Source organism: Hydra vulgaris, chromosome 03, assembly GCF_038396675.1.
Source record: "Hydra vulgaris chromosome 03, alternate assembly HydraT2T_AEP".
Taxonomy (NCBI): Eukaryota; Metazoa; Cnidaria; class Hydrozoa; order Anthoathecata; family Hydridae; genus Hydra; species Hydra vulgaris.
The window spans coordinates 3094358-3121412 of record NC_088922.1 but is presented as its reverse complement, the minus strand read 5'-3'; the positions used below and the strand labels follow the sequence as shown (position 1 = coordinate 3121412).

The 27055-nt window shown below is 29.8% G+C and overlaps 1 protein-coding gene across 1 annotated transcript; it reads left to right on the top strand.

The window, feature by feature from the left end:
• Positions 1 to 1331: 1331 nt before the first annotated feature.
• Positions 1332 to 26281, top strand: LOC100209197 (THO complex subunit 1). Its single transcript, XM_065792066.1, has 3 exons — positions 1332 to 2297; positions 15225 to 15780; positions 25822 to 26281. Exons 1-3 carry the CDS (start codon positions 1485 to 1487, stop codon positions 26154 to 26156), a joined length of 1704 nt encoding a protein of 567 aa, XP_065648138.1. The 5' UTR covers positions 1332 to 1484; the 3' UTR covers positions 26157 to 26281.
• The last annotated feature ends 774 nt before the right edge of the window (positions 26282 to 27055 follow it).

Genomic DNA, 27055 nt, shown 5'->3' with positions numbered 1-27055 from the left:
CTTCTAACCTTATGAGTATCATTTTTGCGGACGATACTAATTTATTTCTGTCAAACAGTGACATTTATGAGCTTTTTTCAAATATGAATAAAGAACTCAATCACATCTCCAACTGGTTTAAGTGCAACAAATTAACTTTAAACATTGACAAAACAAAACGGATCCTTTTCCACTCCCTCGCAAAAAAGCGTTTTTTACCAAATAATTTACCTAAACTTTTCATTGATAAAATTGAAATAAAAATGGAGTCGGTCACAAGATTTTTATGCATTTACATTGATGAAAATATTACATGGAAGTATCATATTGACTTTATTTCTACTAAATTGGTCAAAAGTATTGAAATTCTATATAAGGTCAGATACTATCTAAATAAACAAAATTTAATTCAACTCTACAACTCATTTATTCATAGCTATATAAATTATGCCAATATTGTTTGGGGAAGTACCTCTAAAAGTAAGTTACGAAATCTCTACCATCGTCAGAAACACGCAATGCCTTTAATATGTTTTGAAAATCGTTTTTCTCATTCTAATATTTTATTTAAAAACGTTAAAGCACGTTTACGAACTCAATGTCTATAATATTTTATGTTTTATGTTTCGTTGTAAAAGTGAACAACCATTGTTCATTTTTAAAGATCTTTTTACCCATAAAGCTATAAACAAATATACTTTACGAAATAATAATTTAATAATTGAACCCTTTTGTCAAACAAAGTTTAATCAATTTTGCATAAACTATCGAGCACCGTATTTATGGAACAAAATTGTTGTTCTAAATTTTGATTTGTCAATTTCGTTTTCTGTTTTTAACTAAATTAAAAAACTTTATTCTTTCTACTGACAATATATATAAATATTTTTGAAATGTAAAATTATTTTCTGTTTTTGTTTATTCTAAATTGTTAATAATTATTAAATCAATTGTATTTTTATTATATTATATATACACGTTTGATATATTTTATATGGTTCTGACGACAAGATCTTTTGGATCTTCTTTCAGATACCAAGTTTATGTATTGTTATATTGTTAAAAAAAAAAATACTAGTTACTTTTTATTAGTATAAGTATATTGACTTATACTAAAAAAGTTCCATAAATAGAAGGGTTTAAAAATTAGCGGCCTTTAGTACTATAAACTTTTTTTGAACTGTACCTAGGGTCACTTTCTGAAAATTAGGTTTAAATCCATAATAAATTTACAGTTAATCTAATTTCTAATAATACTTAATTGCAAATATATAACAAAACTGACTAATAGTTAAGAGTCGCTAGTGTGAACATGGTATTCCCGTCAAGCTATGAGCCGTTAGTAAGTTCCCGTGAGCGGACGCGAAGGACAATCAATCTCGGAGCTTTTCATTTCATTTTCCATGTTTCTACTCTGACTAAACTAAATATTGAGAATGCAAGTTTGCTTTCAATATTTATGATACAAATTAACATAATGATTAATCATTTCTGAATTCTCCAAAATGGTAGTTTCTATTGATAGTCATAATTTCGATTTCTTATCAATGCAAAATGAAGTTATAGATTGTATTTCTATTAAAAGCAAACCATATACAACAGAAGCAATTTCGAAGTTATTTTTAAAATATGAAGGAGTTGAAAATGATTGTAGGCTTGCTACTGATCAAGCGTTTCGAGTAACCTTAGGTAAAATTTTATATGCTAGTAATAATCATCTCCACCATAGCGATAAAAATGATATTTCTGAGAAGGAAATGGATAAGTGCATATCTCAGTATGAAGAGCTTTTAGATTATGTCATTATTCATGCAAAAGAACAGTTTTGTACAAAAAATCTTCCTATTTTGTTGCTTAGTGATATATTTGACACAATGACGTTGTGTGATTGTGAAAAAATGTTCAAATACATTGAGAAAAATGTTTCAATATGGAATGCAGAACCATTTTTTAGTACAGGAAAAAATCATTTGTTAAGAATGTGCAATGATATGTTACGTAGATTGTCAAAATCACAAAATACGGTATTTTGTGGAAGAATTCAACTTTTTCTTGCTCAACTTTTTCCTGTTGAAGAAAAATCTGCATTAAATTTAATGAGTAATTTTCATCTTGAAAATGTGACACTTTTTAAAACAGAAAAGTTAGATTTTGATGAAATTCAACCAAATGATTCAGTAGAGGATAGAGAGTTAGTAAACAATCCAGTTGATTATAATCTTTACATAAAATTTTGGACTTTACAAGACTATTTTGTTAATCCTTCAAAGTGTTACACCAAAGAAGGTTGGAATCTAATAAATACCAATATTTCAGAGGTGAAGTATTAACTTTAGTATAATATTTTGTTAATGATTCAGAATTATGAACCTGATGCAACTTGTTAAATTTCTCAAGTCCTTAATACAAAGGAGGCGAGAGGGATTTTTTTATATTACAATATAAGTTTTTTTTTTTAATTTCAGCTTATAAATATGAACTAATCTTTTTTGCAAAATATGCTCAAAACTATTTAATTCTAGTGTGGCTTGCAGTCAAATGTGCATTTTCTAACAGCTGGTTTTTCGTAATTTCAATAGGATTTAATATATTGATATAAGTTTTATATTTTGGTGAGAAATAAAAAAACACTCATTTTCAACATATTAAGATTTACTAGGTTAGCAATTTTTAAAACCTGTTTATACTGAAAGTTTTTGTTTTTATCAGTGAATAAAAGAATTATTTTCTAATTTTTAAGGCCAATTTTCACTGGTTTTTTATTTAGTTTTGAGATAAAAAGTTTTTGTTGACAACAAGTAAAAGTACCAAATGGGTCTTAATAAGCTTAAAGTGGGTGGGAAAATTTTCCAAAAACTAATAAGCATCCCCCCCCCCAATCTTTTATTAAGAACTCGAGAGTACATGTGTGTACATACAAACATACATATATACATACATACATATATACATACATACATACATACATACATACATACATACATACATACATACATACATGCATGCATACATACATGTGTGTATGTATGTACAATATACATTGTGTTGTCTGAAAAATTAGTTAATTCTTAATGGATATTTCAATTTTCAAGTATCCATTGAGAATTAATGAATTTTTTAGACAGCACAACAAAAAAATAAAATATTTCTAACAATTGATTCTTGTTTAAACAAGTTATTGACACATATTTTTATCTGAAAATCTTAAGTCTAAGTCATCTTAACTATATTAATCACTTAATTGGATACTTCAGTAGATATTGATTCTGCAATATTTTATTTTCAACATTAATGAGAATGGTTGATTTTGGCAAAAAATCTGTAGCAAAATTTATACGGCAATACAGTTTTATTTTTTAAATCTAACCTGGAGACTAATTGTTTTAAAAAAGTAGATTTTAAAATAGACATTTGGTGTAGATAGACCTGGTGTAAAATTACACCTGGTGTAAAACTTACCTGGTGTAAAATTACACCTGGTGTAAAAGTAGATTTTAAAATAGACACCATGGTGCCCAAATTGTTTTGCATTTCTAGTTATTGTTTTAATAAAAATTGCTTAGCATTAATTTTTTAGGACATGTCTGTACCATGACTCATTGAAGCATAGCTTATTTAGCATTGAATAAGCTATGCCTTATCTGGCAGATCATTATAAAAGTTGATCCAGTTTTTAATCCAAAAAGTTGATCTAGTTTTAAATATCTCATCTGTGCCTTTACCAATAACATCATCATAGTTTAAAAAAATGTGTGATTTTATCCATAAAGTTATGGCCTTTCTTTCTATGATCAGTTTGTTTAGGTAATGTCTAACCAGGGTTGTGGATAATTTTTTGTAATTTTTTTTTTTTTTTTTAAGCATAATTATTTCGTTTAAAAGCTTGAAAAAGTTTGAATAGAATTGAAAGCTAATCTTAGTTCTTGTAAATTTGTTTAACATAAAGGTATTATTGATTTGTTTCATAAAACTTGTGCCTCTGCTATTTATTCTCTCTCTTTCTCTTATTTGTCCAGATATGCAGTAGTTAATTTATTCGCAAGAACCTTGTTTTGTAAAATACAAGATTTTGGCACAGTTCTGGTATATTTAATGCTACACTAATTTAACCAAATACTTATATAACCAAATCGAAAATTTTATAAAACAATCATATTTCTTTATTATTATTAATTATTAATTGTTATTTATTTTTTAATTTTTAATAAAAGTTAAAAAAACTCTTTGTTTTTTTGTGTGTTTTTTTTTAAGTATACTTAATTAAGTTTAAGCATTACTATTATTAAATACTGGCATATATATTTATATTTTTTTAAACTAATTCACTTCTGACAAAGTTGCAATAATTATTCTTATGTCGAATAAGGATGCTTTGTAAAAAATTGCAATGATTAGAGACTGGGAATAACCAGTCGCTTTCTAAAGGCTGGAGGGAGTTTGCTTCCTGTCATCAGTACTATAGGGTATGCCTATAGAAATATACACATAAAAATTTTTTTTTTTTTTGTGTTTTTTATATAGTTGGAGGTGCCTTAGTTACTGTTTTAGCTCACCTTTAATCTACTTTATATGTATGTTTGTGTTGTGTTTAAACCTCTGGCATGGTGTTGACTCACCCAAAAGTTGCTATCTGTATGTTTGTGTTCTGTCTGAACCTCTGACGCGCTGTTGGCTCACCCGTAAATTACTTTGTGTATGTATGTATTATGTTTAAATATTTAAATCTGTTTTGATGCAGTGTGAGCTCATTAACTAACTATAAACTCCAACTATAAAACCTACACTCACCCTTATCTCTAGTATTTTGTTAGATGTAATATTTTTCCTAATGGATTTTTAAAATATCATGCCCAATATTAATGTCAATACCAAGATACTATTTGCAGGAAGTAGCGCCTTTTGATTACTCTAGGTCAGGTCAAGTTCAGAATCATCACAATCACCCTGCTACTGGTAGTATGTAACTTAGTACTACTTGCCCCATGCCCTACTGCCTTGTAAAGTGTACTTTTTTAGGCAAAGGCTAAAAATCCCCTACCTTGGGGCTCTTGGTTGAATAAAGTTTGAATGGTGTCTTCGATAAAAATACTCATCTTGGGCAGATGTTAACTGCATCCAGCTAAAAGTCCCCTGCCTTGGGGCTCTTGATTGAGTAAAAGCTAGATATGGTATCTCAATAAAATTACTCATTTTGACAGATGTTAACTGGATCCAGATACTGTCTTGTAATACTGTCTCTCCTAGGCAAAGACTTTAGGGGTAAGCAGAATATTTCTGCTAACCAGCCTCAAACCCCTTCTTCATCTGTTAGACTGGTGTAGATGTACACCTGTGTTATATTGTTTCCTTCCTAGGATGATAATTGCTGGATCTTCATGACTTTTCTTATAGGTTTTTGCTTGTGCCTCTTTGATAGTGGCTATGTAACTCTTCTTGTTATATCCTAATGAGGGTACTGCTTTTTTAATGAGAGTAAACTCAGTTTAATGCTTCTGAAGCCACTGGTAGTAAGGTTTCTCGACCCTGTGGTAGCTCTTAGAGAGGCTGATCCCTTGAATAGTTGAAAAAAAAATCAGATTATTAACAGTGCTATGTTGCGCATGGGTGGTGTCCCTGTTAATGTTTTTGGTGCGCATTGTCAAGGCCACATAAGGAGTGTTACAACTTAAAGTTAATTAACAAGTCTTGTTAATTAACTTTAAGTTGTAGCAAACTGTGTTACAACTTAAAGTTAATTAACAAGACTGAGAAAATTGCATAGCTTATTGCTTAGGAGGCCGTGCTCTATCTATCAATGAGTCAAGTTCACTTTGAAATTAAATTTTACCAAAAGTAACCCAAAATATTAAATATAAAAAACCATCCCTTCCACCTAACTGTTTTAATACATCTTTTACTAATATTTGTGGTCTGCAAACCAATCTTCCATCAATTGAATCTTACCTCATCCAAAAGTTACCAGACTTGCTTTTTCTTAATGGGTCTAATCTAAATTCTGCTATTCCTATAAAGCCTTTAACTTCTGCGTTTCTTAATCTCTTACTCAGACAGTTAACTTTGTGACTCGTTTTCCTGACAGCTATAATCATTTACCTTCACTCCTATTTCTTGTCTCTAATCCTAGTTTGTGTATAGTTTCTCCTTTTTCTCCTTTAGGTGGTTCTGACCCTGCAATTATCTTTTTAAGTCTTTTATCTCGTACTTCTTTTTCAGACTCACCCTATCATTACACTACTTACTATTACCCTTAAGTTTACTGGAATTCTTTTTGTGGTTGTCTTTGTGACGGTCCTTGGGTTGATGTCTTTTTCTTCTTAGCTGAAAAATGCGCCACCTACGTAACCTCCTGGATTCAGGCAGGAATAAAAGCTTTTATTCCTTCTTGTCAGTTCTAAGTCAAGCCTCATACTCAATGGTTTTCACCATATCTAATAATCTTTTGAACAAATCTTTTGAGAACAAACAGCTATTTGTTATCGAAAGAAATCGTAAAAAGGTGCTGTCAGATGTTAAGCTCCATTATTCTCAGTTCACTAATTCTCGTATCTTATCTCAGAAGTTAGGCTCTAGAGACTTTCGGAAAATCTTGAACAGCGTTTTTAACAAGGGTAGGTCAAACATTCCATCTCTTGTTCATGGGGCTGATCTTTTTACCTCTCCTAAGGATAAGGCAGAACTATTTGCAAAGAACTTTTCTTCTAACTGGACTCTCGAAGCTTTTGGCCATTCTCTTCCTTCCATTCCAATTAAATAGGTAAACCCATTGTTAAACATTCAAATACTCCAGCTCAATTAAACTCTTTTACAACTTGTGGTCCAGACAACATTCCTGTCTTGCAAAATTGTTCTCCAGAACTCTCTTTAATTCTCTCCAAACTATTTAATAAGTTCTTGACCAAGTCTTGTTTTCCTGCCTGCAAGAAATTGGCATCTGTTGTTCCATTTTCAAAAACTTCAGTGAACTTTCTGACTCACCCCCCCCCCCCCAATTATCGTCTGGTCTTCTTTCTGTTATTAGCAAGGTCTTTAATAAACAAATTTTCCACATCCCATCTTGAGTCAAATTACCTAGTCAGACAATCAATACAGTTTTCTTTCACTCTATGGCTGACTTGCTAACTGCTGTGACTGAAAGATTTAATCATGCATTAGATAAAGGCGGTGAGGCTAGGGCTATTGCTCTTGACATATCTAAAGCTTTTGATAATGTTTGGCATGATGGTCTTCTTGATAAACTTGTTTCATATGGTGTATCTGGCAAAGCTTTTGGGATTATCGAATCTTTCTTTCTTACCACTTTATTAAAGTCATCCTTAAAGGCCAACACTCTTCTTCATTTTCATTAACTTTTGGGGTACCTCAAGGTACTATCCTTGGTCCTGTTATGTTTCCTATCTACATTAATGATCTTTCAAACAACATAGCATCTAAAGTAGCTCTTTTTACTGATGACTCAACTTTATACTCCTATATTGACAAAAGTCTTCATTTTTCGATTGCATAGAACAGGCAGCTGATCTTGAATCTGATCTCACTTCTGTAACAGATTAAGGCTCAGAGTGGGTTGTAAATTTTAACTCCAACAAAAATCAGTTCTTAACCATCTCCCTGACTCCTCTTTTTTATGTCTTCATTGATTATTATTTACTACTGACCTTTCTTGGAAACCGTATATACAGTCGATTACTAAATTAGCATTTGCTAAGATTGCTTCTCTATATTGTGCTTGCCATTCTCTCCTAATTCTATTTTCTACTTCTACAAATCTCTTATTTGTCCCTGTATGGAATACTGCTGTCATATTTGGACTGGTTCTTCTAATGATGCACTTTCTTTTCTAGACAAGGTCCAAAAATGCATTGTAAACATAGTTGGATCCGCACTGCTAAGCTTGAGCCTCTTTCCCATCGTGTTAAAGTTACATCTCTTTCTCTTTTCTACAAACTCTATCATGGTTGCTGCTCAAAAGAGCTATTGTCTTTAGTTCCATCAACTAAAACTCATTCTCGCTTGACTCATTCAGCAAAGTCTCATTCTTTGACTGTATCTGTCCTTGTACCCTCTAAAATGTTTTGTTCGTCTAGTTTTTTCCCCAGCATTTCAATTCTTTGTAACTCTCTCCCCATCTTCAAGTTTTCTTGATTTATACAACTTTTAACTTTTTAAGTCTTCTGTCAACCGTTTCCTTGCTTTATAACTCCTTTTTTTTTTTTAGTTTTTTTTCCCAAATTAATAGTGGTTGCCTGCAGCCTTGTTGAGAGTGAATTAGAATTTAAAAAAAAAACCTTTCTTTAAAATTTTTGTACACATGCCTGAGAGCAACAAGTTGATAAGGTGCTGTCCAAAAATTGTCACACTCTAAAGGGGGCGGGGGTTAGTGGTTTTGTGACATCTCCTACGGGACTTGTTACTAAATTATTAAAAAATTTTGATAGGGGGAGGGGGAAGCAGTTGAAAATTGTGTGACTTAATTTATGGACAACCCCTAAAATATATTTTTACTATTCTTAATTAAGTTTCGCAAAATAATCTCTTAGTGCTCAAAAATTATGGCTTATAAAATTTGTAACGTCTCAAATTCACGGGAGTTTAAACTTTATATGTTCATAATTTGTGAATACTAAAAGGTTATTGAATGAATTTTAAAATTTGTGAATTAGTTATAAACTTAGTTAAAAATAGTAATAAAATTTTATCAGCTTGTTGCTCTCACATTTAAGGCAGGTACAGCAAAAATTTATGGGCTTTTTTTCTCAATTTCCACTTATCTCGACTTTTTGTAAATTATCCTTATCTGACTTAAGATAAACATAAATTTTTTAAGTTTGCTTCATATCTGGAAATTAGCAATCTCAAACATCAAAAAAATGCTCTATCTGCACCAACTGTATATAGAAAAACTTAGGTATACATTAAGGTGTCCCAGAAACATACTTTTTTTTCCCAAGGATACCTCTCAAGTTTTTCCCATTCTCTGAAGTCCCTTGAGGTTAAAAATCAATGAAAAAAAACCATTTGTCAAAAAGTGATATCTGTAAAGCTTAACATTATTGATATTTTTGAAAAAATGTCAATTTTGGTTTAGTTGCTGAAGAAATTTTTTCTTATCTTTTTTTTTATTATTATTAAGTTTATTATGCCAAGTTGAATATTATTAGTCTGATGTATGTTTTTATAAGCATATTTATTTTTGAAACAGGTTTGGGCATGCTTACACCAGAAGTTTTAAGATGCTAACAAAAAACCTTAAACTTATGAAAGTGTTGGTTTTCTTTTATGTTTGTAAGAAAGACAAAAAACTTTCTTCTGATACATGTTTTTCTTTAGCACAAAATAACACAACAAATTTATTAAATGGTTTTCATGCATCAAATAAGAATGAGACTTTCGGTGTTAATAGAACTGTGCTTATATTATGCAAAAAACATGTAATTGAGAGTAAGGCTCAACAATATACTTGTCGTTTGCTTTTTTTTTTAACAAATTTTATTTATATTTATATATATTATTTACAAATTTTATTTATGACAAATTTTATTTTCAACAAATCTGAACCTTTATAAGTTTATAAGCATTATTTTTATTGAAAGAAGCATGCCAACTGTTGGTCAATTAAAAAGGTAATTTTAATTACTTAGTTTTCGTTACACATTTTCGAAATTTTTGAGGCGATGAAGAGATAATGAAATAAATAAATGAATGTATGTTATATAGTTTAATATTTCATAGTATTTTCTTAAATGAATCATCTTCGCAAGAAAGCCACAAGTATAGGAGAAAAGAGAAAGATACAGTCTAATCCCAGAAGGCTACCTTTTCTTCTAAAGTATGCTATCAATGAGTTGCGTATGAGCTATCTCTCCAACATCAGAAATATACTTAGATATATACAGTTTGTCAAATCTCCAAGGTCTATAAAGTTTAAATCTACTAAGCATGTTGTAGTGTTCAAAGTTTTCCAGGCAAAGATCTTAACTGCAAGAGTGGATTATGTAAAGATCCCAACCATAGATGTTTTACTGTTTTTGTAATTGATGTTGGTTTTGGAGAACCCATCATTTCTGGTTCTGGTTTTTTGCTATACTTAGTATGGAGCTTCATTTTGAAGCTCCATACTAAGTATTGCAAACTCATTTGTCTAGGAAATCTAAACTAGGATTCCGAGATGTAGGAAGATTTCATAAGGAGGCATGTTGTGATACCATTGCTCCCAATACTGGAGTATTTGTTGCCACCATTTCTATTCTCACAAATTTTCTCAATGTTTCCTTTTTCTATTTTCTCTGCTGGCAACACATGTTGTTATACAACTCTAATTATTGAAGCCCTTATATATATAAGACTGCAGAAAGCCTGGTCAAGTAAAAAGAGCAAGAAGCAAGGAAAAGGTAAAAAAGATAAAGGAGATCAGGTTTAATTGGAATGAGCTACAGATTGGATCATCCCTGTACAACATTGCAAGAGATGCCTTTGAGTTTTGTAAGAAGCCACTAACCACAAAGACATTTAACAGAAGAAGCTCTTAACTAGTTGTCTTCTATTTAAGAGAAGATATACCACGGTTTCATTTTTATTAAGTTGGAACTTGGAGTCATGAACCCAGGTACAGTGAAAGTGTAATATAAGTGGTAGTATACCTTAACTATTTATATATATATATATTTATTTTAAGTAGAGAGAACATTTTCAATATTGTTTTATATATTTTATAATGATAATTTCTTTTTAAGATTCATGGTAGATGCTCTATACTTGCTGACCCTACACATGACTTAGAAGGTAGCCCGAGTGATAAATGAGGAAGAGAAGAAGATGGTAAAGACAGTGGCATTATTTATTTCTTTATGCTAATGACCCTGGTTCTTAAAAGCCTATATGGTGAGCAAGTCAACTTCAAATGGCTTGATTGCCTTTAAGTCATATTTTGAAATATGATATATTAATATACTACCCAAAACTAGGACAGGCTCTTCTTATCAGCATGCAGTGACATGCTAGGTTCTTATCAGAATATTTAGTTATACTGGTCCTAGCTAATGACAATGTAGCAGAGAAGGTAAAGAATAAGAAGTTAGAGGTGCTGGTCAAGTGATGTCCCCAAGCAGTTTCATATAGGGAAACCAAAGCTACCATTTTTTATAAAGTCAATAGAGCTTACTAAACTGGTAGTGTTCCGAAACTACCAGTTCAGTAAGATTCTACTACCAAAAAGTTTTTTTCCCTCAAAGATGCAAAAAATGAAGTTTTACAGATACCACTTTTAAATGAAAAATATAGTTTGTTTTTTTTTTTGAGTTTTTTTGAGACTTTTTTACAGATATCACTTCTAAATGAAAAAAATAGGTTTTTAATTTTTTATAGCCATAGAGTATGGGAAAGGACCTTTTTGGTCCTTAGAGAATGGGCCACCCTTTATATATTTCTATACCCTTATATAGTTTTTTTGAGACTTTTTTACAGATATCACTTCTAAATGAAAAAAATAGGTTTTTAATTTTTTATAGCCATAGAGTATGGGAAAGGACCTTTTTGGTCCTTAGAGAATGGGCCACCCTTTATATATTTCTATACCCTTATATAGTTTTTTTGAGACTTTTTTACAGATATCACTTCTAAATGAAAAAAATAGGTTTTTAATTTTTTATAGCCTTTGAGTATGGGAAAAGACCTTTTTGGTCCTTAGAGAATGGACACCCTTATATACATATATAGTGATACAAAAATTTATATATTTATTTATATCTGCAATTGAGTACTGTTAAAGGCTAACAAAAGTTTTTTGCTAGAGGCCAGGTTTTAAAAGAAGATTAAATTTGGCTGGGAAAGGGGTTCTCGTTCCTTAATACTTGAAATTGATAATTATTAATTTGTTAATAACGTGTGTATGTGTGCGCGTGAATGTATATATATATATATATATATATATAGATAGATAGATAGATAGATAGATAGATAGATAGATAGATATTTATATGTGGGCAATTCCACACAAGTGACGGTCGTAACATTTGACAAATTTTTTTTACTAATATATAAATTTTAAAATTGTTCTGCAACCCCATTACAAAATATTAGAGAATTTCGAAACCAAAAACTTTCCGTTTTTTACTTGCCAGAAATGCATTTTGGTAATATTTGTAATGGCTTTCGCTTCTTCTATTTTATCAGCTTTTAAGGCCCACCTTAGATTAATATCATCTGTGTTGATAAGTCTAACATAAGTTTTGCACCCATTTAATGCTAAGAGAGAGTCTTTAGCATTTAAGACGACCACTTCATGAGATTTTATGCTGTTCCAAACAAATTGCTTTAATGACCCTCCTGCTCCATCAATTGCTCCTTTACCGTGAGAGGTAGCAAAAATGTTCCATTCTATACTTAGAAAATGATATTTCACAGAGCAATGTTGTATGAATTTGGCCATGTATCTGTTTTTGAATTGAGTGCATTGACCATCACTCCATAATATAACTTTTTTAATATAATCAATGCAATAGAGGTCAAATATTTAGCTTAAGTATGTAGTAGTGGTGTGTTTTGTTTATCATTATCGTCAGATATGATTACAACTGATTTTGGCTCTAATTGGTAACAATAGATTACAACTGTAAACAAGGTATAATTGACTGCGACCAATAAGCAGCTTGCGCATCAAAGTGTATCAAAATCTGGTCTGGTTTGAGATTTTCTTTTTGACTGCGGTATTGCTCAGACTGGTGCATTTTAGTAAGATGATGCTCAGTAAACTCTGGCAAATAGTCGAGGAAATTTTTAAAAAATACCTTTTATGTTTTTTTTATGTTGACTGAGTACACAGCGATGATCTTCTTTAATCCACCAACTATAGGTGATTAAGGTATCCATGTCTCCGTTTTCAGGCAAAGAAACTTTCAATAGTTTACTATCACAGCACAATGAACATTTCATTATCCAACATTGGTACGTTGGGGGCTTGCACAATACATAATTTTCTAACCTTTTTTTTTTTAGTTGTTATTTCTGGTGCAACCCTCTCTCAACTCTTAAACTCCGAAACACGAACCTTGCCGAGAAAGGCCGCTGCGCGGAGAAACTAAGTTGGGCGTGGTACTTCCAGGGACGTGGTGGGAGTCAAACTCCGAACCTCTCGCTTACAAAGCGAGCGCTCTTACCACTACACCACTACCGCATGTTTTCTCTTACCTAAATTTATTGCAATACAATGGAAAAGCTGTTTTACTTGCCAAAGCAGCACACAAATAAGTAAAATTACTGTGATAAATACAACCACGTGTTTCAATTTTTTTTTTATTTTTTATTTTTTTTGTTATTCACCTCCTCAAGGCCGAGAAGGCCACTACATGATGAGGAGGCTACTTAATAGTGGTTATAACCCTCTCTCAACTCTATAACTCTGAAACAGGAATCTTGACGAACAAGGCCGCTGCGCAGAGAAACAAGTTGAGCGCGGTACTACCAGGGACATGGTGGGGATTGAACTTGGAACCTCTCGCTTATAAAGCGAGCGCTTTACCACTACACCACTACCGCAAGTGGTGTATCTTTGTACGTAAGAATGTATGTAGACCTTAATTCACAAAACTTACTCAGTTTAATTGTTTTGCTAGAACTCCTCACAGTACAGTTGATGCAGCTCCTTTAAATTCATAACTAAGTAGCGCTTGTGAACTTTTTCTCCGTCAATTTTCATACAATCTTTTCTTCCAGGAGACATAACTGATATATCTTCTCTTTTATGAAATACTTTTACTTTTTCAATTTCTTCTGATGTGAAGTGAACTTGATGTGTTTCTTTAGTAGTGCATAGGCCATATTCAGCACCCAACTGCTCTACAATAGTTCGACTTTGGAAGAGCCTGTTTTGTCCTAAAAATGTTATTTGATATAAAAGAACCCAAATTATGTGTAAGCAATTATATTTAAAAATATGTTAACATAATAAATATTTGTTTAATGCCTTTCTCATTGATGATTTGCAATTATAAGAACTATCTTGTGTTGAATTTAGACTGACGTTAGTATTGAAATCAAGTTTTTTTTTTCATTTTTAGCCTTTGGTTGCGAACCTTCGCTTGATTTTTTGGTTTGTTTTCTTTTCTCGGTGTCAATAACTGCCGCCTTAGATAACTTCTCTTTCTTTCTTTTTCTAACAAAGCTTTTCTGATTCTTGCTCTATTAACTTTCGATCTTTCAGCATCTGATTTTGGCATTTTAAATATGTTATTAAATATAACAGCTGCTGTTTGTGATATATGCTCCATTATTTAATTTTAAAAAACCAGCGAAATGATGTTAATAAAAAAAACAACCACGAAATCCATTGAACAAAAACGTTGCAGAGTAAACTATAAACAACAATTAATCTTAAAAAATTGCCTTTTTGTTAAAAGTTTTTATTTTTTTTTTAAATTATTTACATCAATTTTTTGAAATTAGTTACTCATAGTTTCAAAAAAAACTTTAACAAGTTTAGTAATATAATGAATAAACAAACTGCAAATTAAACAATAAAATAAAATTAATTTATATTATAACTTGGTTTAAATGATGTAAATCGTTTGAAATAAATTAAATCGTTCGCACTTAAATTTTTTTTTATAAGTCAAGAAGTTGTTGTGGAAAAACAAACATCGTGATGGTCATAACGTACTTAGTAACATGTTGAAATGGTGATCTAAAGCACTCTAATGTTTTTTTTTTGAAACAATGATAAAATATGTATGATTATCTTTACTTTTACCATGGTTGTAGTTTTAAAAAGTTTGATACAAGGTATAGAAAAAGCTTTTCGAGTTTTTTTTGTGACGGTTGTAACGTCTTGTTTTCATTAATATGCTCTTCTTTTTGACCTAGTTAGAGTTCATTTTTATAGAAAATATTATGCATAATGTTTAATTTTGCCTTCTAGTCAAACTTAGTAATAGTTAAAAAAACAGCACTGAAACTTTTCAATGCTTCACAACATGACTACATATAAACGTCAAAAAATGCTTATATAACTCTTACAACTTTAAAAGTATGTTATAGTATGATAAGATAATTTTTTTAATAAATTTTTTTCTTAAAAGTATTCTTAAATAGTTGGAAAATAAATTTAATGAAGTTTTTATATGCCGCCGTGAATTTTTTTTTCCCTCTTTTACGTGGAATTGCTCATATATATATATATATATATATATATATATATATATATATATATATATATATATATATATATATATATGTATATGTATATATATGTTTAGGTTCTCAAAATCTTTACAAGTTTCAAGCTGGAATTTAATGTACGCAAAAGAAAATCAATTGACGTGCCAATTGATGTTGATCAAATAAAGCAAACTGCAAACAACTATTTTGCAAAATACTTAACTAATGAAAAACTTTTTAATTTTCAATTAAATGACAGCAATTTTCGGAGAAATTTTTTGGTCCAGGTTCTTATTCTATTTCAATACCTGTCTGGAACAAGTAAATTTAAAGCCCCTAATCAGGTACTGAATGATACCCAAACAAACTGGATTAATGAAACCACTGATATTGTATACAATTCTATTTGTGAAACTCCACCTGATGGCAAAAAGTTTTGTGAAACCATAAAGCATATTTTGAGTAGAGAGGAAAATTGGATAAATTGGAAGAATGAAGGTTGTCCCAGTTTTGCTAAAATAAAGCCTAGTACTGAAACAGAAGTAGTTCCAAAAAAAGCAAAACGATCAATTGGTGACGATTTTGTGTTGAATCAGAGTAAAAAAATCAACATGGGAACTTTAGAATTAACTCGACTATGGAATCTTAATCCAGGTAAGATTTTTTGGATATATATAAGCCATTTAAGCATTAAACATTAAGCAATTAAGTGTTGTAAAAAACATTTTCAATGCAATTGTAAACATTTTTTTTTTTTTTTGAAAAAACAAAACATACTTTTTTTCTACTCTCCGTTTAAAAAAATTTTTAGATTTATTTTATTATAATTGAATTTATTTAGATTTATTTTATCATTATCAAATATTAATAAAATTTAATTTGTTTCATTAAATTTGGTTTAAATTTTTTTTTCAATTTAATTTAAATTTATTTTTTAATTTAAAATGATCCATTTTAAGATTTATTTTTTAATTTTAAAAATTTCTAAACTATGTTAAAGAAAAAATTACTTTATCAACTTTAATTTAACTTTTTTATATTTGCTTTACATTCAACTATTTTTTTTATTTATTTATAGTTTCAAATCAATAGATTTTTTTCATCCGGTTACTAAAGTGCTTAATGCTTATATATAACTGTATATAAATGCATTGCTGGGTAAACAATAATTGAGTCTGCAGGCAAAAAAATTTTAGAGAATTTTTAGTAGTATATAACAAATTTGTGAAAAGATGATTTTTTTAGCTTTAAAATTATCTTTTAACAAAAGTTTTTCTTAATTCATTTTTTAGATCATAGGATGAATATCGATTAGAAATGATTAGATCATAGGATGAATATCGATTAGAAATGATTAGATCATAGGATGAATATCGATTAGAAATGATTAGATCATAGGATGAATATCGATTAGAAATGATTAGATCATAGGATGAATATCGATTAGAAATGATTAGATCATAGGATGAATATCGATTAGAAATGATTAGATCATAGGATGAATATCGATTAGAAATGATTAGATCATAGGATGAATATCGATAAGAAATGATTAGATCATAGGATGAATATCGATTAGAAATGATTAGATCATAGGATGAATATCGATTAGAAATGATTAGATCATAGGATGAATATCGAAATGATTAACTAGTTAAATGAGTAGTAAAAGAAAAAAAATTGTGAGAAAACTTGACTTGTGACAAATTGTCAGATGTCAGATGAATTTGTAGATCTAGAGAAGAATGAATGAGATAAACCAATTGAAGAAAATTCAAATTCCTTAGATTTGCCAGAGATTGAAGGGACTGGAAACAATCGAAATTATGAAATTTAAAATTTCACTACAATGGATGCCGAAGATTCTTTGTTGTTTTTTGACATCGGTTATTTTAAAAAGAGTGATTCAAAGCTTCTGGAAGAAACCATTTTGAAAGGTCCCAGAAAATTCCCTTCTGAATCTGAACTTCCTGAGGACAAAACTGGTTTAAAATTTCCTTAAGTTTTCTGACAATTTCTGTTTTAAGAAATAAATAAGAAGTATAAGTTTATTAAGATATTAGGATTTTTTTTTTTAAACAACTATAAATTTCATAAATATTTTTTTGTTATAACAATATTGTTTCATTTAAATATATTTACACTTTAAATGACTTTTAGCATGGTTTCAAATTAAATTTAATTACAATACAGAACTTTAAAATACGCAACTAATGTAATTTAACTTTTAGTAATATAAATATGTATATAATATGTATATTGAGTAAAGTTACATTTACGTTCCTTTATGCAGCAAAATCTCATAACAAGGTCTGAGAGTTAAATGGGTAATTTGCCATCAATTCTTTAAATTAAATAAACTTAATAAACTTGAAATTTAAATTTAATAAACTTAAAAACCAAATTTAATAAACTTAATAAACTTGAGAACCAAAAACGGAAATTAAAAATTTTTATATAGTAATTAATTTTTTTTTTTAATTCAAAATTTAAAGAAAAAAAGAAGTTTTGCTATTAATAGGAACAGAAAAAATGGGGTAGCAAAATTAGCCCAATAAAATCTTGTTGCAGTAATTTTGCCACTTTTTTTAAATCTTTGAAGCACATCTACAATCAGTTAAATAATAACAATCTAACAATACTAGAAAAGTAAAAAAAAAAACTTTAGTTAACTAAAAATAGAGTTTTAAAGTCATCATGTAACTTTAAACAAAAAAAAAATTTAGTTAAAAAACTATAATACATAAGAAATTGTTCAAAAACTTTTGTTTTCTACATTTTACTGAACAATAAAATTCTACTGTATTTTTTTTGGGTCAATATTTTTCACAAACCTATTTTTAACAAGAGCTTTTCTCACATTGCAACTAAAGTTTTTGCTGATCAGTTGTTGAGCAATTGAAGGGCTTTTACAGTTTGCTTAGCTGCATTTTTTCTCTTTTAAATTTTCTCATTTACGTGGTCAACTTTTTTATCTTTTTCACTGTCAAGCGTCACTTTTCTTTGCTTTGTTATTTGGTTTTAGTTTTTGGCTTGCTTTTTGGCTTCTGAATATTCCTTTGTTGCCTTTTCTTGTTCAAAAATCAATGATTCTGTGACACAATTACCTATGACTACAACTTTGAGTCCCGTTTTGAGCTTCTGATCTCGATTTCTTATTTGCAGTTACCTTTTGAGATTCTCTTCAATTACTTGGCTCACCAATTGTATTTCTTCTGAATCTCATTGAGACTTCATGACTGATGGTAGTTAAGATGCTGTTGATAAAGTTGCTGGTGCTATTTGTGAAGGCGTTGATGGTGTTGTTGGTTGTGGTTATGGCTGTAAATTTACAGGGCCTGGGCCTTTGGGGGGCCTGGGTTTAGTGGATAACTTAGGAAAGATAAAAATTATAATCAATAAATCGACATATTTCATAACTTTTTATTATTTCGGGCCCCTTAGTGACAGTTTTTTTTTTAGGGCAACTTAAAAACAATATTGTTTTAGGCCCCTTAAAAACTACTTTGTTTCGGGCCCTTTAAAAATGATTTTGTTTTTGGCCCTTTAAGAACGATTTGGTTTTGGCACTAAAGATCTAAAAAAATAGGAGAAATCATTTTTTTCAGAAAAATAATTATTTTATGATTTTTTTAATTTTATTCAGTAAGTTTTGAGCTTAATTTTGATGCCATTAAATTTATATATTTATATTTCAATGAAATAATCAATTGAAGGGCTTATTGTGAAACAATGACAAGCGACACTTTTTTTAAAAATGAGTTATTATCATTTCTATAATCATAAATAGTATATGCCAAAAAGATATTAAGGCATAATTCTTAAAATTGGAACTATAATTATAAAATCATCTTACTGTAAGCACTGATTTTATAGATTTAAATAGAACTTAAATGTCATTTTTCTCAAATATTTGTTTTTGTGGCTTGTCATTGTTTCACAATAAGCCCTTCAATTAATATAAAGTTTAGAGGATGAATTTTCAACATAAATCCAGAGTTCAGAAATGGAAACAAGCAAAATTAAAGCAACAAGAATCAGAAAAAGGAAAACGAAATTTGGAAAGTCTTGGTTTCACAACTGTTCAACATCAACTTCATTCTTCCATGGAAAGTCCATCTAAGACAAGACAATTGAATGATATAACCAGTCAAATGTCAGATGAATTTGTAGATCTAGAGAAGAATGAATGAGATAAACCAATTGAAGAAAATTCAAATTCCTTAGATTTGCCAGAGATTGAAGGGACTGGAAACAATCGAAATTATGAAATTTAAAATTTCACTACAATGGATGCCGAAGATTCTTTGCTGTTTTTTGACATCGGTTATTTTAAAAAGAGTGATTTAAAGCTTCTGGAAGAAACCATTTTGAAAGGTCCCAGAAAATTCCCTTCTGAATCTGAACTTCCTGAGGACAAAACTGGTTTAAAATTTCCGAGTTACGTTTTAAATTACAAATTAAGCAATAATGAGTTGGTTAATCGAGATTGGCTAGTGGAGAGTAAAATTATGCAATCCTTATTTTGTTATTCTTGCCGAATTTTTTGTGATCTATTGGACAATCAACGCTCAAAGATGGCAAAAGAACAAGGATGGAATAATGACAAATGATATCATCAATTGTATGGAAGAATTCCAGAACATGAAAAATCTGCTAATTATAAAAGTTGTTACTTGACATGGAAAAGTCGAAATCTATCTTTATTGAAACTAAGTAACAATACTATTGTTAATTCACCAAGTTCAATGTATTGAAACGTTTTCTAGACGTAATTTTGTTCCTAGCTAGGTTTAACTTTTCAAGGAGAAAGCCACTTAATTGGTGATACTAATAATGGAAATTTTTTAGGAATACTAGAGTTGATCAGTAAATATAATTCTTTGCTCAAAAATCATCTAGAAAAAGTGAAAGAGTCTCAAAGTGACAAAAAGAAATTGCAAGTGAACTATTTGTCTCCTCAAATTCAAAACAAATTTCTTGCCCTTTGTGGAACATTAGTGGTTAAAAACATTTTAGAAGAGATATCTAAATACTATGTTGATGCAACACCTAATGTATCCCATTTGGAAAAATGTACATTCATTATTCGTTTCGTAGGGCTCAACAAAAAAACAAATCTTTTTCATTTATATGAGAGATTCCTAAATTTTGTTGATTGCAACTTAAAAACAGGGGAAGCAATTACAGTTATGATTTTGAACACCCTAATAGGACATCAACTTGATTTGAATGATTGTAGAGGCCAAGGATTTGATGGTAGATCAAACATGAGTGTTTTATTTATTATTCATCTGAAATCTCAATTAAATTTTTAACAAACAAAAACTAAAGAAAGTTTTAATTGACACCCAATAGGATTTTTCAGGTTACCGCCTAAACCTCAAATGCCTTTTTCATAACTTTTTATATTTTATTGATATTGTATTATTATTTCCAGCCTTAAATTACAAAGTATATTAGGACTACAAAATTCAAAATACAAAGAACTTTGTTTTCTATATACTTTTCTTAATTACTTTTATCTTCTCAATCACATCTTACGTTTCTTAATTATATTTTTCATGTTCTAAATTACATCTTACGTTTCTTAATTACAACTTTCAAGTTCTCAATTACATCTTGAAAAGGTGTAGTTGATGAAATTTTGCATTTGAAGTCTTTCTACACGGCTAATTTTATTGCTATAAATTGAATTTACTAAACGAAATTCGTAAATTAGAAATCAATAAGTTGTTTCCAAATTTAACTATTATGTTACGCATATTCTGTTGTCTTCCAGTTACCGTTGCTGAGGCAGAAAGATCATTTAATAGCCTCTCACAAATTAAAAATCAAAATAGATCCACCTGAATAAATTTAAAAATGAATGAAGTAATAATTGTAATATAGTTAGTTTTAGGTTAATTTTTTTTTTTTTTTTTTTTTTAGCTTTTTTTTAGCTTTTTTTTTTTGGTGTTTTTCTGCTTTTTTTAAGCAATTTTTTAGTTTTTTTTGGCATAAGTTTTGAAATAGTTTTCCTTTATTCTACTGTATAATCATTAAAAATAGTAAATGTCATTAAAAGGACAATTACATGTATAAACACCAATTTAACTTTTTAATATAAAATTAAGTTAGCTATAAGTTAGTTATATATCTAGACCTACTGTATGGGAATGTTTATTTGTCATGTTGTATATATATATATAAAAAGCTTTTGACAAAGTTTGGCATGCTGGTCTTCTCCGTAAGCTTGTTTTATATGGTCTATCTGGGAACGTTTTTGAGATTATCAAATGGTTTCCTTCTAACTGCTTTATTAAAGTAATCCTCAAAGGCCTACACTATTCTACATTTCCAGTAGATTCTGGGGTACCTCAAGGTTCTATCCTTGGTCCTGTTTTGTTTCTTATCTACATTAATGATCTTTCAGATAACCTCATATCTAAAGTGCCTCTTTTTGCTGACAACTCAACTTTATACTTCTGTCTTAACAAAAAGTCTTCTCTTTTTGATCGAACATGTATAGAACAGACAGGTGATCTTGAATCTGATCTCACTTCTGTAATAAAAATAGGCTCCGTGGCTTGTAAATTTTAACTCCAACAAAACTCAGTTATTTACTGCAAACAACTATCACAATACTGTCAACATTCCTATATTAGAACCCTCTCACTGAGTCCCCTTCTTTACTTCTTTTTGGATTATGGTTTACTATTGACTTTTCGTGTAAACCATATATACAATCGATTGCTAAATTAGCATCCGCTAAGGTTGCTTCTTTTTATCTTGCTAACCATTTTCTTACTCCTGATTCCATTCGCTACCTCTACCACAAATCTCTTATTAATCCCTGTATGGAATACATGGGCTGAATCTTCCAATGATGCTCTTTCTCTTCTAGACAAGATCCAAAAATGCATTGTAAATGTAGCTGGACCCACTATCTGAGTGGGTCCAACAATGCTTACAATATTTTTTACAAAAAACTCTAACTGAGTGGGTACAACTATCTAGGTTTCATTCGTTTACTGTATCTGCCCCTGCATGCTCCTAAAAGTTTTATTCGTCTAGTTTTTTTCCCAGCATTTCAATTCTTTGAAACTCTCTCCCATCTTCATGTTTTCCTGATTCATACAACCTTTAACTTTATAAGTCTTCTGTCAACCGTTTCCTTGCTCTATAACTCCTTTTTTTTTTCTTTAATTAATTAAGATAAAGTTGAGGAAGATAAAGTTATCTAAGAAAATTTTTATACAGAACTGCTCCAACCCTGTTAATCTTTAAGCATACCAAAAAGAAAGAATTTCAGTATTAGTTGACCTATTTAAATCTGAAATTAAATTTATGAATTAAGATATTGCCACTAAAGTTAAATTTAGTAGTTTAATTAATGAATCAAATGTTTCCCAAAGGAAACAAAAAAATGGACTCCTGTGTTTTTTTTCCAAAAAGATGACCAAAAAACACGTCGCATCTCTAATAGCTCAATTATTTTTAGTTATTGGGGTTAGAATTTTACCCGAGCTGTTCTGATTAAAAATCTACCCCCAATCTCATATTTTATGAAGTTTATTATTGTTCCCTCTGACATGTTAATGTCCTTTGCCATCTGCCGCATTGACTGTACCAGGTTCCTGGTCAGCTGGAACTTTACAGCCTTTACAATCTTAAGGGTTCGTTTTGAAAATGGTCTTCAACTTTTTTCTGATTAACATTTCCACACTCTATATTTTAATATAACGACAGTTTTATTCATCTGTGGAACTCTCTAAACCTTGTTATACTAGCCAATTGCTTGCTTACTCATTTGTTGATGTATTTATTCTATATGTTTTTAATAATATTAAATAGTGTTGCTTAAAATGATTATGTTTAACAATATGTTCCAATCTGGAATATTTCTTTTTTTTGTCTCACCTGTTGAAACATGTTGGTAGCTTAATGCAGCTTTTCTATTTGGTTAGATGTACTAGACTTTGTTGAATACTTTTTCAATTTTTCAATAATGAATTAGTTTTTTTCTTTTTCTTCTATATAAAGGTGTCAAAACCAAGTATTTGTAGCCTTGTTTGATATGGTAGGTCTTTAATTTCAGTTACGAGTTTTTAGCTCTTCTTCAAACTTTTTTTTCTGTCTGTCTTTTTGAAGTACAGCTTCCATACTGGTGTATTGTACCTACCAGTATCAGTAATAAACCCTACTAGTATTCAGTAATATGTTCTAACATTTTGTTTCGACAATATGTTTCATTAATATGTTCCAGTTATGTTTTAACAACTTTTTCCAGTAATATGTTCCATTAACAATTTACAGTAATTTTTAACCTTTTTTCTTTTCTAGTTTACTTGTAGGATTCACTTTTTTAAGCAAAAGTTAACTCTATTTAAAATATCTACTGCCTTCGGATTTATGGTTGAGTAAAGATAATGACTCAATAAAAATACTTATCCTGGGCAGATTTTACCAGCATCTAGTTACTGTCTTGTACAAGGCCTTCTAGGCAAAGACTTTAGAGGTTGACAGAAAATTTATATTGACCTGTCTTGCACCTCTTCATTTAATAGGTTAACATAGATGTAAATCTACTATATTGTTTCCTCCATAAGACAATAAACACTAAATCTTCTTGACTCTATTAATTAGTTTTTGTTTGTACCTTATTGCTAATAGCTATATTACTCTTTCTGTTATCTCTTAATAAGGGTACAACTCTAAAGTTCAGTTTAATGGTTCTGAGGCTAGCTGGTAGTAAGGTTTTTTGAACTCTGTTGTAGCTCTTGGATGCTACTTTCATCAACAGTAGCTCTTGGATGCTACTTTCATCAACAGCTGTAAAATATTAAAATTGCTATGTTGCACATCTTTTAAGGCGCATTTAATTTAGTCAAATTACTTGGTGTGGTTACAAAGAGGCGTTATAAATCATTATTGCTTTACATTGAGCTAACCATGTTGCGAGAGAAAATGGCGTCTGAAGAAGTTTTTGAATACTTTTTGGAAATCAAACTTTCAAAGTGTTTGTGTAAATACTCATAGAGAAGCACCATGCAGATTTCCATCTTATTGAGCAATTTCTGAAATAAAAAATGAGTACTCACCTTTAAAAATGTTGAAGTTACTGAAACAAAGACTAAAGTTAAACCACAGGACCTTATGGTTTACACATGCGAGAGACTTGTGAAACTGCAAGAAAACAAAATTTTAAAGCATTTAGAAGATAGAAAAAAAAAGCTTTGATGAGCTAATACTAATTAATAGTTTGGGTATGGACTAAATATACTATCAGTGTTTTAATAATTCCAATCAAAATAATCTTCAAGATTCGGATCTATTTATCACAGCAAGGTCACCCCTTTGACTAAATGTACATTCAGATTCAAATAATATTTTATGGAATAACGTAATGTCTCAGAGTATTATATTTTTTAGACCAACTATGTCGGAGTATATAAAGGAAAATAAGGAGATTTAGGAGGTTTAATTAAAATTAAGGAGGAAATTGAAAATAAAATTCCTAATTTATATCCTGTTAAATCTTCCAGGATTTACGTATGTTTTGATAAACTATAGTTTTTTCCCTTCAATAATTGATGAGAATAATCTGAGTTCACCGCGTACATTTCTTTGATAAAGTGTTGTCCAATTTCTCATGCCAAACCTAACGTGATGAGCAATCTTAAAATCTTTAAGGATTGATTTGTTACAGATGGGCAGGCATTTTGCTATGGCATTTTACCACTATATCCAATATTTATTGAGAAAAAAAAATTATTCATGACAAGATGTTTGAAGAATTCAGTTCGAGTTGATAAGCCAAGAGCTGGTGGATCAGGAACTAGTAAAACCAAAAATTTATGCCTACAAGCATTTTCTTATCCTCTATTACTAAGCAAAATTTTAGAAATTGATGAAGATCTATTTAATTATATAACATTATTGTTGCAAAAATTTGCAAAGCTCCAATTGATCCAAAAAAATATTGGTAAATAATACAATGATATAAATAAAAAATTGTTAAAGACATATGATAATCTGTTAAAGTTCAAAAGATATAACTGTATAAAGTTTTCATCCTCCCCAAAATTAGGGGATTGTAAACTTTACATGATCATAACTTTCAAAGAATAAAAGATTATTTAATAAAAGTTAAAACCTTTCACTGAATTTGAGTTTAATATAAGATAAAAAAGTATAATGTCTTTGCAAAATATTATACTTTGACTTAAGCATTAACATAATAATATTTTATATTTTGGAAATAGTCCATTTTTTGGACAATGCCCAAAAGTACCATATATGAAAAGTCCAATTGGTGCCCCCAGTGCTCATCTGCATCTTTTCCTCTCTCCCCCCCCCCTCCCCCATCCTTCTCACTCCATCTTCACTGCGCCTATGAGCTGGTTAAACAAAAAAAATGTTATTTATTTTATATAATCTATAGTCTCTATTTTACTTAATTAAGGCAAAAGTCCACATAAGTGCAACGATTATATTTTTAGTCACCTATTTCAATGGAATGTTCCCACTGTTCACAGTTAAAGTTATGCCATTAACTCAGTTTTGATTGGGCAATTATTCAACTTTAAAAAAATATTTTTCAACTTAAACCTCGTATTTTAACTTCTTTTTTTTTTTACTCCAAATACGTTATAATATTGACTTGATACTATATTAATAATTTGTGCGAATATATTTGAAAATTTAATTTAGATAATTTAGCTTCTGCAAAAGTAGAATCTCGACTTAAATTTCTGCCGAATTTAAAAGATTTCTTTGAAAAAGCTATTGAGCAAGCAGATCCTAATGCAGGGATTGAAGATGAATATAAGTTGGTCAAACAACCTAATTTTCAATGGAGAGCACTTCGGCTGCTTGCTAGACGCAGTGATCACTTTTTTACGCCTAGCCAAACTCCTTTCAAGGCTTTGCCCGAGTACCTTTCCAGCGTTATTGAAAACATATCAAAAGATATGACGAAAGATAAACCTTCATGTGATTCAAAATCTCTTGAGAATGGCGAGTTAACGCGTGACTTCACTACATAATGTGAAGCAAAATCATTAGTAGTTTTTATATAAAAAAACACGTCATTTCAATTAGGATAATTTTCTTTAAAAATGTGTATAAACGGTGAATCGATTATTTTATTGATTATTATATCATGACAAAATTATAAACTATTATTACCTTCCAAAATTTTTAATAATTTGAAAACTACCTGCCAAAATTGTTTTCAAAAGAATTTTTTAAAATGTTTATTATTAATTACTGCCTTTTTGCTGCGAATATTCGTGCATTGTACATAATCTTTGCTGTTTAATGTGTATGATAGAGTTTATTTTCAAAACGCGTTATGACCAATTTAGTTTTTATGTAATAAATTTAAATAATTTGCGCATGAAGGTGTACTTTATTAATATTTCAGTTATTTATATTTTTTCTTATTAACATTTATCTAAATTGGCTCTCCAATTGGCTCGTGAAAATAAACTCTTCATAGATTCTTTGCTTTGAATTTCCATAGGCTTGCGGTAAGGGGTTTGATAAAATGTAAACTGTAATTTAAATTGTAAGGGGTTTGATAAAATGAAAACCAAAACTTTTTCTTTGAAATATAAAAATTTAATTTTACAAGATTATATAATCTATACAAGTACTTAGCACGTATTTAGCAAGTTGTTTAATTAAAAGTCTGAGTAATAGTTTAATGAGCCTCATCATTTAGAAGCACCGCCTAGCGCCGATCAATACACCTATCCAATTTAAATTTTACCATTTTGCGCGGCGGGTACTGAACTCTAATTGTGTGGGTAAAAAGTTGAAAAAACTTCCTAAATATCTGTATTTGAATCAGTATTTATTTGTATTTATCTCATCTTTTGAATTCAACACGATGGGTAACAGGTAACTGTGCAGAAATAGGGTGTTCGAATAGCCATTATAA

Coding starts and splice junctions, on each gene's coding strand:
- LOC100209197 (XM_065792066.1), top strand. CDS start 1,485: ATGGTAGTTTCTATTGATAGTCATAATTTCGATTTCTTATCAATGCAA. Junction 2,298..15,224: donor TAAATACCAATATTTCAGAG/GTGAAGTATTAA, acceptor ATATATGTTTAG/GTTCTCAAAATCTTTACAAG. Junction 15,781..25,821: donor ACTATGGAATCTTAATCCAG/GTAAGATTTTTT, acceptor AATTTAATTTAG/ATAATTTAGCTTCTGCAAAA.